General features: G+C 60.8%; 1 protein-coding gene across 2 annotated transcripts; it reads left to right on the top strand.

The window, feature by feature from the left end:
* The first annotated feature begins 10 nt into the window (after positions 1–10).
* Positions 11–14,908, top strand: IGHMBP2 (immunoglobulin mu DNA binding protein 2). Of its 2 annotated transcripts, XM_043973195.1 has the most exons (15): positions 11–119; positions 1,019–1,188; positions 1,335–1,527; positions 3,168–3,265; positions 4,494–4,657; positions 4,914–5,108; positions 5,889–6,036; positions 6,313–6,487; positions 6,839–7,021; positions 7,592–7,710; positions 8,886–8,980; positions 9,263–9,386; positions 10,446–11,375; positions 11,800–11,972; positions 14,406–14,908. In XM_043973195.1, exons 1-15 carry the CDS (start codon positions 40–42, stop codon positions 14,595–14,597), a joined length of 3,039 nt encoding a protein of 1,012 aa, XP_043829130.1. In that variant the 5' UTR covers positions 11–39; the 3' UTR covers positions 14,598–14,908. The 2 variants fall into 2 exon arrangements, with proteins under 2 accessions (XP_043829130.1, XP_043829131.1); XM_043973196.1 differs by lacking the exons at positions 11–119; positions 1,019–1,188; positions 3,168–3,265 and having other exon boundaries at positions 1,351–1,527.
* Positions 14,909–16,179: the final 1,271 nt, after the last annotated feature.

Here is a 16,179-nt window from a genome sequence, read left to right as displayed (position 1 = left end):
CAGGGCGGGTCTTCCGGCACAGCGGCCGGAGCCGGCGTCATGGCGGCCGTGGAGACTTTCGTGAGCCGCCAGCTGGAGCTGCTGGAGCAGGAGCGGGAGGCCGAGGTGCAGGAGAAGAGGTAGCGGCTGCGGGGACCCCCGGGGGACCCCCGGGACCTTCCTTCCGCCCGCGCTCTTGTGCAGGAGGCCGAGAACGCCCGGCCGGGCCCGGGGGACCCTGACCTCTTCCAGTCATTGCTCCTCGCCGGGCCTTTGTCCGGGGCCTGCCCGGCCTGGGGGGTTTGGGGGCGACCTGAGAAATAAATAGTCAGTGACGTCAGAAGGGGCTCCGGCGCATCTGTCGCCCCGGCCGCTGTCGCGACTGACCCCTCGCGATCCCGCGGGGGCTATCCCGGGGGCGACGCCGGAGGGGGCTGCCGTTCCCTCCTACAGATGGGAAAACTGAGGCAGACGGGGCGCAGCGACTGGCCCGAGAGTGTCTGAAGCAGGATTCGAACTTGGGTCCTCCCGACTCCAGGCTCAGCGCCCCCAGCTGCCCCTGTGTACAGGCGCCTAGTAAAGGCGCCCCCCCCCCCAGCAGGCGCCTAATAAATCATCCCCCCCCCCCCCGCGGCAGGTGTCTAATTAATGCCCTCCCTCACACAGAAGGTGCTTAATTAATGCCGCGCCCCCCCCCCACAGCAGGCGGCTAATAAATCATTCCCCCCACAGCAGGTGTCTAATTAATATACTCCCTCACACAGAAGGTGCCTAATTAATGCCACGCCGCCGCCCCCCCCCCCAGCAGGCACCTAATGCCCCCTCTGTGTCTCTGCAGGTGCCTGGCACACAGCAGGCGCCTAATTGATGTGTCGGCCTATGGCCAAGCACAGGGATGGGGAGATGAGAAGGGCTTGCCCCTCCCCCCCAGGGGCCTCCTGGGAGGCTCTTCTGCGCCCCCTCCCCTAGGGCTCTGGGGGCGGGGCCGGGTCATCCCCCTGGAGCCCCCCCCCCCAGTGAAGTCCCCCTCCCTCCCCAGGGCATGGCAGGAGGGCGTGTCCCCCAAGGAGCTGCAGCGCCGGGGCGTGTGCCTGCTGAGGCTGCGGGTGACGGGCCAGCGGACCGGGCTCTACGGGAGGACGCTGGCGGTGCTGGAGCCCGGGCCGGGGCCGGGCGGGGCCGCGCTGCCCTGCAGCAACCTGGGCCCGGGTACGTGGGGGCGGGCGCGGACGGGGGGCGGGGCCTTCCCCTGGGCCGCCCCAGAGAGGAGAAGTGGGGAGGGGACCCAGCAGCGATGGAGCGCCTGGGGTGTCCAGGGTGACCTCCCGCCTCCTGCGGCCCCCCTCCTTCCGCAGGCGACATCGTGGGGGTGTACGAGGGGGCCCCGGACGCCCCCCTGCTGGCCACCGGCGTCCTGACCCAGATCACGGCCAGGTCTGTGACCGTGGCCTTGGAAGACCCCCGGGAGAGCGCGCCGGCCTTGGACCCCGGCGGCCTGTACCGGCTGCTCAGGCTGGCCAATGACGTCACCTACAAGCGGCTCAAAAAGTAAGGGGGGCGGCCCTGCGGGGGGCACATCCGGCTCTCTCGGGGCCCATTCCAGGCTGGAGCGGAGAGAGGCGGGAAGAGGGAGCAGCTAGGGAGGCCTGGGTTCAGATTCTGCCTCTGACCCGTCCCTGGGGCAGCTGGAGCCTTGGTTGGACCTGGGGAGAGGAGGGTGGAGACTAGGATCGGGGTGCAGGGGGGGCAGCCTCTGGAGGTGGGCGGAATCACAGACCCTCATGGACAAAGGGTGGCTGAGGTGGGGTTTGAAGGGAATCGGGGGTCCTGGGAGGTGGAGGTGACTGGCCTCGGCATTCTAGGCCTAGGAGCAGCTTAGGCAAAGGCATGGCAGTGGGAACGTTCTGTGTGAGGGCCGGCCAGGAAGGAGGCATGGGCCTGGGTCCTGAAGGACCTCATCAGAGCCAGAGAAGGGTGTGGGCCCCAAAGGGGAAGGGGGGAGCAGTGGGTGGAGAGAAGGGGCTGGCTGGGAGGGGCCCCAGAGGACTCTCAGGTGCTTGGATGGCTGGACATAGAGGAAAAATGGGGGAGGAGGCTGGGTGTCAGGGGAACACCCAGACTGAAATGGCTAGTGGACAGTCACGCTACAGGCACTTATTAGGTGCCTGCTGTGTGCCAAGCCCATCCTCAATCTCAGGGAGCCTGCATTTTGCCTGGGCAGGGGGCCATAGGGGCCGGAGCTCAGGAGAGGGGTCAAGCAGGGGCCTGTGAATGCCTGTGGTTCCTCTAGCCTCGGAGCCAAACCTGGGCCAATGAGACCAGTGGGGGCCTTGCTGGGGTTGTTGGGCGACTCGGAGGATGATGGATGGAAAGAGTCGTGTGGGCATGTGTGCTCGTTACCTGGCGGCTTGTGTCGTCCTCTGTGGTGGAGCGTGATGGGGGCTGAGGAGTGGCTCGGGTCCATGCAGGGGGCAGTTGGAGGGGAGAGGGTCACTCATATGCAGAGGGAGGCTCTGGGAAGGGTTTGGGTTAAAAGACTTTGACGAGGGAGGTGAGAAATCAGTCACTTAGTCTGTAAGCATTTATGGAGCACTTACTGTGTGCTGGGGCTGCAAAGACAAAGGCTTGGCTGGCCCTGCCCTCAGGAAGCTTGCTTTCTAGGGGTGGACTGTGCACATCAGGCTTTGGGAACAGCTCGCGGGCTAGTTTGCTATGATGCAGAGTGAGGGGAGGTAGGTGGGACCTAAATTGTGGGGCCCTCACATGGGGCCGCCAGCACGTTGTCTAGGAGGCCCTGGGGAGCCACAGGTGGTGTTTGAGTAGAGCAGTGACTTGCTCAGCCTGGCGCCTGATATATGGTGACTTTGGCAGCTGGGATGAGTCTCTGGGAGAAGAGAGGAGGGCGGGGGCTGCTCCTCCGGTCCATCTTGCTCCCCATGGCATCTTTTCAAAAAACAACCAGGTTTAGTTTAAAGAAGAAAAAGTTAGGAGTCGGACCTGGTCGGTTTTGTTTCTGATCAGTGTCCCTTTTGGTGCCCAGTGAAAGGAGTAGGGGTGGGGGGGGTGGCTTGTAGAGCTGGTGGGGAGGCGCGGGCAGAGAAACAGTGGCCATGAGTGGATCTGGGGGAGCAGCGGAAGGCAGGGCCCTGGCCCCGGGCTTTCCTCATTTTGGTCTTCTCTGTTGGCAGAGCTTTGATCGCCCTGAATCATTATCACTCGGGTCCGGCCGCGCCGCTAGTAGATGTTCTCCTTTGCGGTTCCGAGCCAAGCAGCCCCACTCCCACACGTAAGGCTAGCTCCTTGCTTCTCTCTGGGGCCAGGAAGCTTACCCCACAAAGAGGCCCCTGTGGGCCCAGGCCTCGGGGACCACTTCTCCCAGTACATCCACCTGGGATGTTGCTTCAGGGGATCGAGGTGGACTTTCTCCTTCGGGACAGCACGGTGTTGTTTGTGGGCCTCCTTCCGGGCCTGGGGGGCCGGCCTGACCCTCCCTGCCCACTCAGCTTCCCACCAGGGCTGTGCTAGTCAGGCTGAGAGTCCTCTGGGGGCTGGGGGCTCCGAGCTTTAGTTGTTGTTAGACTGTTAAACCTCTGGCCATTTTGGCGAATCCCGGACTGGTGATTCATCACGTGATGGGTCTGTGTCGCTTCTCCCAAGTGTGGACCAGCTGAGGAGAGCCGGGAGCAGGTTCATCAGGCACGTGGTTAGCCTGCTGTTTACAGAAGGGCAGCTTCTGCTTGTTACGACTATTGATTGAATGAGAGATGACTTTGCGTGTGCACGTGCATGTGTGCAAGTTGTATCTGTGTTATTTGTGCCCACACGTGTGTGCATGTGCTTGTCTGTGCGCACATGTCTGTATCTTTGTGTGCGTGTCTGCACACAGCCTGGTGTGCTGGGAAGAATGAGGAAGATCGGGGTCTCCAATGACTGTACAACTGGATGGGCTTTGCTCGGTTGCGTCTGCAAACCGGGGAGGCTGGATGAGCTGGGCGGCAGCTCTGACATACTACAAACGTGTTTGGATTCCACAAACCGCCACATTCAGCTGAAGCTAAATTGAGGAATGGGAAGCCAAGAGTCTTGGGGTTCTGCAAAGACCGTGGCTTGGGGGCTGTCTGTCATTCTTCCTCCCCAGCCCTGGAAGCACTCAGGGGGAGGTGATAGGACAGAAATTAAATTTTCAGTGAAAGGCTTTCTTCTGGGTGCGTGGGGTACGAGGCCTTGCACTCAGAAAAGAAGGGCTCTGTGTGTCCCTGGGCAGCCCCTGGGCCAGTAAGGGAGGAGAGATGGGTGCCAGGAGAGGCCACAATTAGACGATGCTGTGGGCGAGGCACAGACTGACTGAGGACGCTTCATGCCAGGGCCTGGGTTAGAGTCTGAGCCTTGGGGAGTGGGGGGAGCCGTGTGGGCCCACTGTGGGGGGGCGGGGAGCGGGGTTTGGAGCATCTCCAGCCCCACCGGGGGGCCCCGCCCTGGGGAAGGGATTCTCAGCCTGGCCACTCTCTGCCCAGAGCCGCTGACGTTCTGCAACCGTGCCCTGGACATGTCCCAGAAAGATGCCGTTGGCTTTGCACTAGCCCAGAAAGAGCTGGCCATCATCCATGGGCCGCCCGGTACCGGGAAGACCACGACGGTGGTGGAGATCATCCTGCAGGCAGTGCAGCAGGGTCTAAAGGTGAGCCCATGGCTGCGTACCTGCACGCAGACGGGCCTGCCCCGCGTGACGGCACCACAATGCTGTGGGCGTGTGTGCGCCCGCGTCACTGCCAATGGCGGCGTTTGTGCGTCCCTTCCTCAGGGGCCCGCACCAGCCCCCGGAGGCCGCCCCCCTCTCTCTCCTTTTTGGGCGTGGCCGTCCTGCTCCCACATCCTGCCCTCCCTCTTGTGACAAGCCCAGCTATGGCGCTAACCAGGGCTGGCTTCTGCTTCAGGTCCTGTGCTGTGCCCCTTCCAACGTTGCCGTGGACAACTTGGTGGAGAGGCTGGCTGCACAGAAGCAGAGGGTCCTGCGCCTGGGCCACCCCGCGCGCCTCCTGGATGCCATCCAGCACCACTGCCTTGACGCAGTCTTGGCCCGCAGCGACCAGGCCCAGATCGTGGCGGACATCCGGAAGGACATCGACCAGGTCTTGGCGGGGGGGGGCTCTGGGGCCATTGAGATTTCCTTTTGGAGCCTTGCGGGGGAGGAACCCCCCCCCCCCAGTCCATAACTGGTCTTTTTTTGATGCTCTGAGTCCCATCATGCACTTCGATGGATGGATCTCATCCGATCCTCCGTGGCCTAGGGAGTGACTGACTCTTGGTGGGCAGTGATTGTGCTCTAGTACCTAAGGCCACAAGCCCTGCATGGGCAGTACCCAGCCTGAGCAGCGGACTGGTCCGGTGCCCAGAGTGCTGGCCTTGGAGCTGGGAAGAGCCGAGTTTGAGTCTGCCTCAGATTTTCGCTAGCTAGGTGACCCTGGGGGAGTCACTGAAGCTCTGCCTATTCTGTGCCCAGCATGGAGCCAAGCCCCCGGGGATGCCCTTGGAGCTCATGGGCTCACGAGGGAGACAGTGTGTGGCCACCTTTGAGCCGACAAGCTCCAGACAGGATACACTGGGCACAGTCAAGGCGAGGGACAATATTAGAGTGAAGGGGGGTGGGCAAAGCTCAGATGTGGAAGGAGGGGTTTCCTTGGGCATCCTGAGAGAGGGCTGCCATCAAAGAGAAGAAGATGGGGAGAGAGGGACGGACTGTGAACCCCTCGTAGTCGTCCTTGTGATGGGGGGACAAAGCCAGGAAGAGCCCTCCTGGAGAGCCGATGTAGGCAGGGACAGGTGGTGATCTGCACCTGTGGAGGGAATGTCCACACTGGAGACGGTCTGTAACCCCATGAGAATCAGGTGTCTCTTGTCCCCCTTCACAGGTGAAGAGCAAGAAGTCCCTGGTGAAGAGGGATAAGAGCTGTGCTCACAACGAGCTCAGGCTGCTGAGGAAGGAGCTGAGAGAACGAGAAGAAGCCGCCATGCTCACGAGCCTCACCTGGGCCGACGTCATCCTGGCCACAAACACGGGTGAGGCCCTCCCTGGTGCTGCTGAAGGTGCTGGGGCTGGGGCTAGGCAGGGGCCTGCAGGGGCGGGGCATCCACAGGGTGGCTGAGTATCTACCTGAGGGGCGGGAGGAGGGCCGAGCACACCCCTGACCTCGGGACGGCCCCTCCAAGGAGGCCCGTTCTCAGTGACCTTTCAAGCTCCTTGTCCCGGCAGCGGGAGCTGGCCACTGTTCTCTAGCGGGTGGGCCGTAGCTCTGCGGCCACGCCCTCCAAGGCTGATGGGACCCTCTGACTCAGGCGCTTCGCCGGACGGCCCGCTGAAGCTGCTCCCTGACAGTTACTTCGACGTGGTGGTGATCGACGAGTGTGCCCAGGCCTTGGAGGCCAGCTGTTGGATCCCCCTGCTGAAGGCCAGGAAGTGCGTGCTGGCTGGGGACCACCAGCAGCTTCCCCCCACCATCGTGTCCCATGAGTAAGACCCTCTTCTTGCACGCTCGGGTGGAGGGGCCTTGATGGGGAGGAAGCCGTGAGAAGAGAGGACAGAGGGGGAGAGCGAGCTCTGGGGCCTTCCCCACCTTCGTCCCAGGGCCCAGAGCACTTGCTCGGATCTCTGTGTATCACAAGCCCCATGGGGCTTCTCGTTCTCACCTAGATTTTGTATTGGTGCCCACCTGCCCCCTCCATTCCCCAGCCCATTGCAGCCTGCCTTTGAACTGGCAGGTGGGGGAGGGGGGTGTCTGTGTGTCACTGGGGGTGTTGGGTTTGTGTTGCCGCTCCTGGGCCTTCTCCGGCCCTGCTTCATGCGGGCTCCCCTCCTGTGCAGAGCCGCCAAAGCGGGGCTGTCCCTCAGCTTAATGCAGCGCCTGATTGAGAAACACGGGGAGAAAGTCGTCAGGATGCTGACTGTCCAGTACCGCATGCACCAGGCCATCATGCAGTGGGCCTCGGAGGAGCTGTACCATGGACGGCTCACTGCCCACCCCTCGGTGGCCAGCCATCTTCTGAAGTAAGGGGGGATGGGGTGGAGGGGCAGGTGTGAGGGGAGGGCGGGGCAAGGGCCTGTCCCCTGGGGGGGGGGGTGCACACCTGGGAAGGGTTTTAGAGCAGTTTGGGGAGGAACAGGAAACCCATCCTCACAGCGAGCCGGGCTCAGTGTGGTCTGTTCAGCAGCGAATCATCTCGATGACGATAAAGTGTCTTAGGCACGATTTTCCTCTTTTCTCAAAACTGCCCCATGAGAAAGGTAGTGACGTTGTTCGCCTGCACAGATGGGTAAACTGAGGCTGCCTAGGGTTTGTGGTGGAGACTCGGCCTCTTCTCTCCAGGTCCGTGTCCTCCATTTGGGGTGGGTCAGGACAAGCAGCCAGCGTAGGTTGTGGGTTGTGGTGGCAGCCACACGCAGCCCACGGCACCTCTGGTGTGGCCTGAGCCGGGTCCGTTTGGGAAGTGGTTTTGCTGCAAAGCGTGGGTCATGCCCCCTGCTAAGGGAGCCCACCGATGCTGGGGTCCTCGTGGAGGGTCTCAGGTGTGGCCGCTGGGGCTCACCTCGTAATCAGCTTCCCACCTGCCGTCCCAGGGACCTGCCGGGGGTCTCTCCCACCGAAGAGACGAAGATCCCCCTGCTGCTGATCGACACTGCCGGCTGTGGCCTCTTTGAGCTCGAGGATGAGGACGAGCAGTCCAAGGGGAACCCAGGCAAGCGCGGGTGTGCGTGCAGGTGTGCCTCCCTGCAGTCGTTTCTGTGCAGATAATTTTGGAAGACAATTCTTTCCCAATCCCCTTTGTTGGTGTGTCAGGTGTCCTTCCCCAGTCTTTGTGCTCTGTCTGCCTCCCAGAAAGCAGCCCTTAAAACAAAGGAAAAAAGGAGCCATCCCCATAGCCCCTCATCTCTGCAGAGCAAGGGAGGTGCCCCCTCCCCCCTCACCTCTGGGGCTGCTTCGGCCCCTTCTCTTGTTAGTATCTTCCCTCTTGGTTCATTGCTTGTGCTCAAGGCTTATAATTCCATTTTCTTCCTCCTGAGATCTTTGGTCATTCCCCTCCCACCCCCTCCTTGGAGTCCTCTGTTATTTGCTTCTAGATTCCTTCCCCTTTGAGTGTGCAGTCCCTGGGGCTGGACCTGGGCCTTGTTACGTGCAGGCACTTGACGGTTCCCCACTTTTAGTCTCTGCCTCATGTGATGCTGGGGGCACAGAAGTGGATCCAGTGCCCAGGGTCTCCAGGCCTTTCCGGGCTGTCACAAAATGGGCCTTTCTTCCCATTCATGTCCCTAGGCTGCGGCAGAGCTGGGACCAGACCCCAGGATCCCACTTGTCCTTTCTGAGCCAGTGGCTTTGTCCTTGTGGGCAAAGGGGTCTGACCCCCACCCAGCCCCATTAGGTGTGTCTGAGGCTGCCTGAGGAGGGAAAGGGGGCTTGATCAGTGCTTGATGAAGAGACCTGGCCACGTGCTTGCCTCAGTGGGCCCCTATGCAACAAAAGAACATTGGGTGAATGCATTGCACGTAGCGGCACCATCTCATGTCTTTTAAAAATTCAAAATTAAATGGCACTAAAAACTGTAACTTAAACCCAGGATATATGTAATTGGAGAGGTGCCAGGGAGGGGGCAGCCATGTGCTGAGAGTAAGAGCTGACAGACAGACAGATGGGCGGCTTTGGCTGTGTCCCAGTGACCATGAAAAAAGCCTCAGGTTGGGGGGACCTCTGGAAGGGTGGGGAGGGGCTTGCCCCCACCCTGGACTCTCTCAGGCCATGTCCAGGGTCCCATCTCCCTTTGGGTGGGGCCCCTTTTCCTGGGATCTCACCCAGCTTTTCAGGATCTGAGGGCCTTTCTCTTGTGCCCTGGGCGACAACCCTGTGTTTTGTCACCAGGTGAGGTCCAGATCGTTAGTTTACACGTCCAGGCTTTGGTGGACGCTGGAGTCCGCGTGGGTGATGTGGCCGTCATCGCTCCCTACAACCTGCAGGTGAGACCGATGCCGTAGCCTTCTCGATCGACCTCTGTGTGCAAATGATGGAGTGACCGAGGGGGCGGCGCATGGGTCAGAGGCGTGGCCTGAGGCTGTGGTGGGGTGGGAGATGCTCACCCTCGCTCTGGGTGCCCATGCCCACGGTAGCCTGGCTGCTGTGGCCGGCAATGGTTTCCTGTGGGAATCCTGCCTTGTCCTCCCCGGCAGGACCCAGGCGGGGTGGGGAGCGGTCACTGCTCTGGTGCTGCGTGGGCTGACTGGGGCTCTTCCATGCTTCAGGTGGACCTGCTCCGGCAGCAGCTCTCCTCCAGATATCCAGAGCTTGAAATCAGATCTGTCGATGGCTTCCAAGGACGAGAGAAGGAGGCGGTCATCTTGTCCTTTGTGCGATCCAATCGGAAGGGTAGGAGGGGCCGGGCTGGAAAGGGCTTAGCGTTTCCTAAGCGCGGGAGGCCGGGCACCACAGGGGGTTTGGGATCAACCCAGGCCAGGTCTGAGATAGAGAGAACAGCCGGCGTCTGGAACACTTCTCTGTATGAGGGGAGGCGGCAGAGAATTAAGGCAGCCCCTCCCTAGGCAGGAGCCAAGAGGATGTTACTGGGACTGGCTGGTCCTGAGGACATGGTGTGGAGGAATGTGGCCGCCAAAGGCAGAGGAGACCCCACTTGTATTCGAGAGAACATTGGCCTGAGGCGCCCCCCCCACCGCCCCATACACACACAGTGGCACTGTGGGGTAGCTGGGATGTCTGCCCTCTTGTGGCCTCTCGTCCAGCTAGCTGCTGGGGCGTGGTGCGGGCCAGGGCCTGTCCTCCGGGCAGACGCAGCTCCAGGGGCGAGGCTCCCTCCGGACAAGGTGCCGCTGTTCTTACTAGCTCCACCCTTGTGAGGAAGAGGCCGAGATGCCCAAGCGCCCTCCAGGGCTGGGTATGGATAATACAGATGTCAGACCTTGTCATTGGACACGTTAGAAGGTCCTTGGGAGACGGCCGAGAGCACGGGCAGAGAGCCCCCAGCCTGCCCCCCATGGGGGTGGGACCTTGTTCTAGAAAACGTGAAGGACCCCCAGCATCCCCCGACTTTGGACGGCCAGAATTGAGAGCTGGCGTGTCCTGTGGGAAGCCTGTCCTGACGTGGGGGAGCTCTCGCTTGGGCCAGATCTGTAGGGCTGACCATCTCACCCTTCTGGGCAGGAGGGCCCCCGCTTCTGCTGAGGATGGTCACCCCCAAAATTGAGGAAGGAGCTGCTGGGTGCAGGGCTACTCCCTGTGGCTGGCCGCTCCCTCTGCCCCCCAGAGAGCCTTTCTTGGGACGTGCCTGAGGGTTAGATAGAGGGCTCGGGGAGGCCCAAGCTGGGAGGCTGTGGGTCCTCAGCCTGGGGGGCAGGTCAGAAAGCTGCACCGGGCCTGGGGTCACTCCTCCCTTGGGCTCAGCTGTTCACCCCACTCCATGGTTGTTTTTAGGCGAAGTTGGCTTTCTGGCAGAGGACCGAAGGATCAACGTGGCAGTCACTCGTGCCCGGCGCCACGTCGCCATCGTCTGTGATTCCCGAACGGTTGGCAACAACGCCTTCCTGAAGAAGCTGGTGGATTATTTCACTCTGAACGGGGAGGCCCGCACTGCCTTCGAGTACCTCGAGGACATTGTCCCTGACAACTACGCCCACGACGGTGTCCAGGGCCCTGGCCCAGTGGGCAGGAAGCCCACAGACCCTGCTCGGCCGGGCCCCAGGCTCCGCCCACAGAGCCGGAAAGCCCGAGGGGCCCGCACATCCGGCCAACGTGGGTCAGGCCAGGCGGCAGAAGGCACCAGCCTTGAGGGTGGGGGCCAGCCTGAGGGGGCTGTGGACTCCTTCAGAACTATGATCCTGGACTTTGTGGAGAGCGGCAAGACCCTGCTTGAGTTTCCCCCATCCCTGAATGCCCACGACAGGATGGTGGTCCATCAGCTGGCCGAGGAGCTCGGGCTGAAGCATGAGAGTGTTGGGGAAGGGAAGAAGAGATACATCTGTGTGCGCAGGAAGGCTACCTCAGCCACTGCCGCCACCACCACCGGTGCCACCACTGCTGCCACTACCACTGGTGCCATCTCTGGTGCCACCACCTCCACTGCCACCACCACCAGTGCCACCACAGCGCCACCCGCAACAGTGACACAGAGTAGGGGGTGGGAGTTCCAACCTGGCTGCCCAGGTCCAGGGACGCCAGGCCTTGCCCTGGGTGAGCAGGGTACCCCCGGCAGCCCTGGAGAAAGTCTGAGTCAGAAAGACCTGCACCGGGCAAGTGGGCAGATGGGGCAAGCTGGACCTGGCCAGCCGGCCAGAGAATGCCAAGACCCTTCCGGGCCCAGGATACCAAAGGTGTCTGGAAGAAAGAAGGGAAAAGAGAGGAGAGGTGAGGCCCTTGGATTCCTAGAGAAATTAAGGAGCTCACCCCCTCTTCTAGGCACACTTACTGGGTTGACAGTCACGAGTGACCCCAGGGCGGGCAGGTCCTTGTAAGGGAGGGAATAGCTGGTATTTGGTCCTTTACAACCACCACCCAGTGAGCAGCTTCTCCCCTGGGGAGGAACTCTTTAGGGTCCCCAGACACAGCCTTTTCCAGTGATGGGCCCATTTTTAGACGTTCTCCCCCAGGGCCTGAGACAGAGGCTCCGTGACCCAAGTGAGGGGAGCCTGACCTTGGGGAGTCTTCTCACACAGGCAGGTGCATTTCCTTGGGACCGTCCTCATTCCCCTGACCCGGGGCCTGACCGGGGACAGCTCAGGCTGGCTCGTGGTCCCTTGTCCCATCTGACTGTGTCTGGTGTTTCGTGCAGGCCACACGGGGGCAGGTCATACGGCCGAGGAAGACTTTGACGCGTTGGTCTCTGCCACCATCAAAGCCGACAACACCTGCGGGTTCCCCAGGTGCAAAGCCAGCGTGGTGACACTGGGCCAGCTCTGTCCACACTGCAGGCAGCGCTTCTGCCTCAGCCATCACATCCCGGAGGTAGAGGCCTCACCTGGGCCTGGCAGGGTGGCAGGTGCCCACGGGGTGGGCGGTGCCTCTGTGTGGTCGTCGTCACTGCCTGGCAGGAGTTTCATCTTTGGGGAACGCTCTTATTTATTTGTTAGAGGCTTGACCACGGCGGGGTTTGTGAGCTGATCCTGGGCCTCGACCCGTGTTGGACAGAAGGGGCCTGCTCTGCTCGGGTGCAGTGCTCTGGCCGTGGGGGCAAGGCATCAGCCTTGTCTGGACCAGCTGGGCAGAGATGCAGGTGGCGCCGTCATGCCCAGTGCCTCAAGTGGGCTGCTTTGCTGGAGTCTTTAAATTCCCATCTGGGAACAGGAAACTTCTTGATAGAAAAGGTCATTTTTTTCCTAGGAGAGTGAGGAGCGAGTTAGGGTCATCGTCTGTCCTGAGCAAGGGTCAGTTTGGCGGGAGAGGTCAGATTGGTGAATGCCAGCTCGCAGGCTGCCTCGGGAGCTGGCAGCCTCTCCCCCCTCTCTGGGCCCCCTAGTGGGGAGCCTGCTCTTTGTAGGACCCCAAAGGACAGCCTCTGTCCTCTCACATCTAGGGGGGCTTCTGTGGAATGAGAAGGAAGCCTAGAAGCCCACTTCCTCACACTGTGGGAGACCCTGAATAAAGGGGGGGCAGGAAGGGCACCAAGTGAGATGATGGGCTGGACGTGGACACCCTCAAAGTAAAGCTGCTTCAGCGGTTGCTGCTCTCTGCTGCCGTCTCTCACGGGCGGCCAATCTTCAAATCTGTAAAGTGGGCTTACAAAGGCTCCCATGTTCTTGGGCAGCGCATCTCTGGTATGTGTGAAGGTCTTTCTATGAGCCGTCTGCTTCTTGGGGGTCACTCGTCCAGCTTTCGCAGCTCTTGGGAGCAGAGTTGAGACCCCTGAGAAAGGCAGACGAGGCCTTGGGGCAGCCTGTGGCTGTGGCCACGTCCGGGCACAAAGCCCCCTGCTTGCCTCAGAGCTCCTCAGGCTTTTTACTCTTGCTTGGTGAACGGTCTGAGCGGTGATAACGTGTGTGGTTCCCTGGGCCAAAGCCCCTCCTTGGGGGAGGAGCCGGTCAGGGCAGCTGTACCCACCAAGGATCGCCCAGCAGCAGAGAGGAGAATGGGGAAGGCTCAGCCCCTGGGTCCCCTGGCATGGTGGGGAGTGCCCAGGGCCCCGGAGGCCCCCTTGGGCTCTGCTGAGGGTCCCAGGGCCGCGAGTGCAGTGCCTGGCTTTGGTTTTGTCCTAGGACGCTGCCCTGCAGACAGTAGGCACTCAATAAGTGCTTGTTGAGTAGATGGGTGAATGAGGAAGAGAGGTATGCAGTTGAATGCCCGTTAGAGGAGCTTGCTTTTGTTCTGATGGCGTTGGAGGGCAGCAGACATTCAAGTCATCCATTGATAGGGCTGGGGGGAGGGGGGAGGATCCATCCCGCTGTCCCAGCAGTGACCCAGAGACCACTCATCTGGGCGGAGAGGTAGTGAGCTCCCCATGTCCAGCAGGGGCCGTGCGGCCTAGAAGGGAGGGTGCGTCATCCCTGACCAGGGACCTGGCATTGTGGGAGGAGAGAGGTTTGGGGGAGAAGGGCTCTGAGGTCGAGGTTGCAGTAGGACCTCCAAGTGGAGACCAGGCAGGGCCCCGTGGAGATAACACCCCTGATGATCTCCAGAGACAGACACGGGGTGGGGGGTGGGGGGGTGAAGTAGGACCAGGAGCGAGCCGCTGGTGTAGACAAAGACAAGGGAGGTGCGCCTGCCCAGGACCCTCCGCAGCTTGGGGGGTGGGGGGTGGAGAAAGACAGAATCACAGCCGATGGTGGCCTGGGAGAAGGCAGCGTCAGACTTACCAAGGGGTGGATGGAGTCGCTTGTCGGTGCCTGGGAAACAAGGTTCAGGAAAAAACCGCTCGAGGGGCGGGGCCTGAGCTGGCCACAGGCACTTGGTGGGGAGGCAGAGGCTGGGCCTGGGAGGGCAGGGGGACGGTGGGTTGGGGGTCTGCCCTGGGGAGGGGCAAAGAGGGAGCCCACACAGATGGCCTGTTTTCTAGTTCATTGGGAGGAGGGGCAGGGGCTTGGTCAGAGAGTCAAGGAGGAAGGGGATTTCTGAGGTGGGAGAGCAGGTGGTGGGGGGGGGATCCTTCCAGGCATATTGGGCCATTCCAGAGCATGGGTGGGCATGGGAAAGTGGGTGGGAAGGAGCCTGTGTGTGAGCTGGCAGGCGTGGCAAGGGACCCTGGTGGGTATCAGAACAGAAGCATTTGCGTGGCCTTGGCCTTGACAGACCGGCTGTGTGCTCATGGCACCCAGCCCTCTCCCCCTCTGTACCGTGCCTGCTGCCTGCTGGGGTTCTGGGGGGGTACCCAGGGTGGCGGGAGGGCTCCGCACAGTCGGGGGTTCTGGGTGCCTGGCAGCCATGGTGAGCGCCGTGTATCCCCAGGTCCATGGATGTGGTGAGAAGGCCCGAGCGCATGCCCGACAGCAGATTAGCAGGGAGGGGGTCCTGTACGCCGGCAGCGGGACAAAGGACAAGTCTGTGGACCCTGTGAAGAGGCTCCATCTCCAGAGGAGGCTGGATCAGAAGCTCGTGGAGCTGAAGAACCAGAGGAAAAGTAAACAGAAGGACAAGTGATGAGTGAGCGACCAGCGTCCTTTGGGCCACCTCTTCACCCCCACCCCCACCCCCGCCGGAGATTCGACCCTAGGCCCGGCCTGGCCCCAGGGGTGGGTGCTGGCACTCACACTCATGTAAGAGTGTAGGTGACGGGTGCAGCCAGACCTGGGGGGAGGGAGGGGGAGTGCGCGTGCATGTCTCTGGGTACCCACCGTAGCCGGCCCACTGGCTTTGGGGCCTTCGGGTTTCTGGGCATCGCCCTCCCTTGATGGGAGGTGAAGGAGGGAGACCCTGGGTGAAAGCAGCTAAATAAAATCTGTCAAACACTCCAAAGGTTTGGCTCCATGTGGCCGAGGTCTGGGCCTGGAGAGGGCCCAGGAAGGGGGGGAAGGGGCCCGTGAGCCACCATCTGAATCCTAGCCATTGTTTTGTGTTCTACAGCCAATGCTTTGTCTTCTAGAACCTTCTCTTGGGCATGCTAGTGAGCTGACCTCAGAGCCAGGAAGGCCTGGGATGCAGCTCTGCCTGGGGTCCATCCCGGCTGAACTCAGTGGCCCAAGCGGCTCTCTGGAGCTCTCAGGTGCAGACAGGGTGACCCCCTCCCTGAGAGGTCCCTGTGCTGTCTCTCGTGGGCCTTTCAGGGACACGACAGAATCTCGGGCACCGGGGCCTGACAAAGACTATAAAAGAGGAAAAAACCAGATCCACAAAATGAATCGTCTTCAAGACTCCATACCTATCGCCCCCCAGGTGGGCAGAGTGGGGCCAGGCTTGGTCGCTACCATTCCCCAGCACTCTCCTTTATGGTGATGCCCTTCCCGTCTGTGTTGGGTCGTCCGTGTATTTTATTTCCTTGGCTTGGCTCAGCTCCTGGACCATTCACCAGCTGTAAATGTGTGCTTGGTTTCTGGTCCAAGCATTCTGGTTTGTATGGAGCCTTTGGGTCAGGGACCTCCTTGAGACATGGCCTGTCCTTCTGGGCCCCAGGGACGGATGGTCAGTCCCTCGCTTTCTGCATTTCCCCCCATTGTCTGGAATGGTTGGGCTAGGCTGCTGCTCCACCAGCTACACATGTCTCCACAGTCCTCTGACCTTGAGTCCCCCAGCCTTGGTCTCTGCCAGAGATGAAGTAAAACTTCAGTATTGCTTGAGCTCATTGGTGACTTGGAGCCTCCTCCAACATGATTCTTAATGGCTCAAAGTTCCTCAGAAGGCTTGTTCATATCCTTTCTTCACCTGTCGGCTTTGTAGCCATCTTGGCTTTCAGACCCTGATCTGAGCCATTTTGTCCACATTCCCCCCATTTATAGTGTGACATTTAATCCCTACCCAGATCATGATACAACCTCAAAATCCCATTAGTCGTTTTGGCTGCAGTAAAAACAGTTAAATCCATTGGGGCTTGGGGTCCACTGAAACCTCCAGATCTTTTTCATATGTATTACTGTCATGCCTCTCTGGGCTTGTACTTGTGAAGATGATTTTTTGTACACAGGGGTAAGACTTTATATTCATATCTATTTAAATGCTTTCATATTTGATTTGCCCCAAAGTTCCAGCTTCTCAAGATCATTTTGGATCTTGGTCATTGGGCATGTTA

This window comes from Dromiciops gliroides, chromosome 6, assembly GCF_019393635.1.
Source record: "Dromiciops gliroides isolate mDroGli1 chromosome 6, mDroGli1.pri, whole genome shotgun sequence".
Classification (NCBI taxonomy): Eukaryota; Metazoa; Chordata; class Mammalia; order Microbiotheria; family Microbiotheriidae; genus Dromiciops; species Dromiciops gliroides.
This window is presented reverse-complemented; position numbering and strand designations above follow the sequence as displayed.

Excerpts from the sequence above, each read along its gene's own strand:
- IGHMBP2 (XM_043973195.1), top strand. The coding sequence starts at position 40 with ATGGCGGCCGTGGAGACTTTCGTGAGCCGCCAGCTGGAGCTGCTGGAG. Across the intron at positions 1,189-1,334 it reads CTGCAGCAACCTGGGCCCGG|GCGACATCGTGGGGGTGTAC; the intron begins GTACGTGGGGGC and ends CTCCTTCCGCAG. Across the intron at positions 3,266-4,493 it reads AAGCAGCCCCACTCCCACAC|AGCCGCTGACGTTCTGCAAC; the intron begins GTAAGGCTAGCT and ends CTCTCTGCCCAG.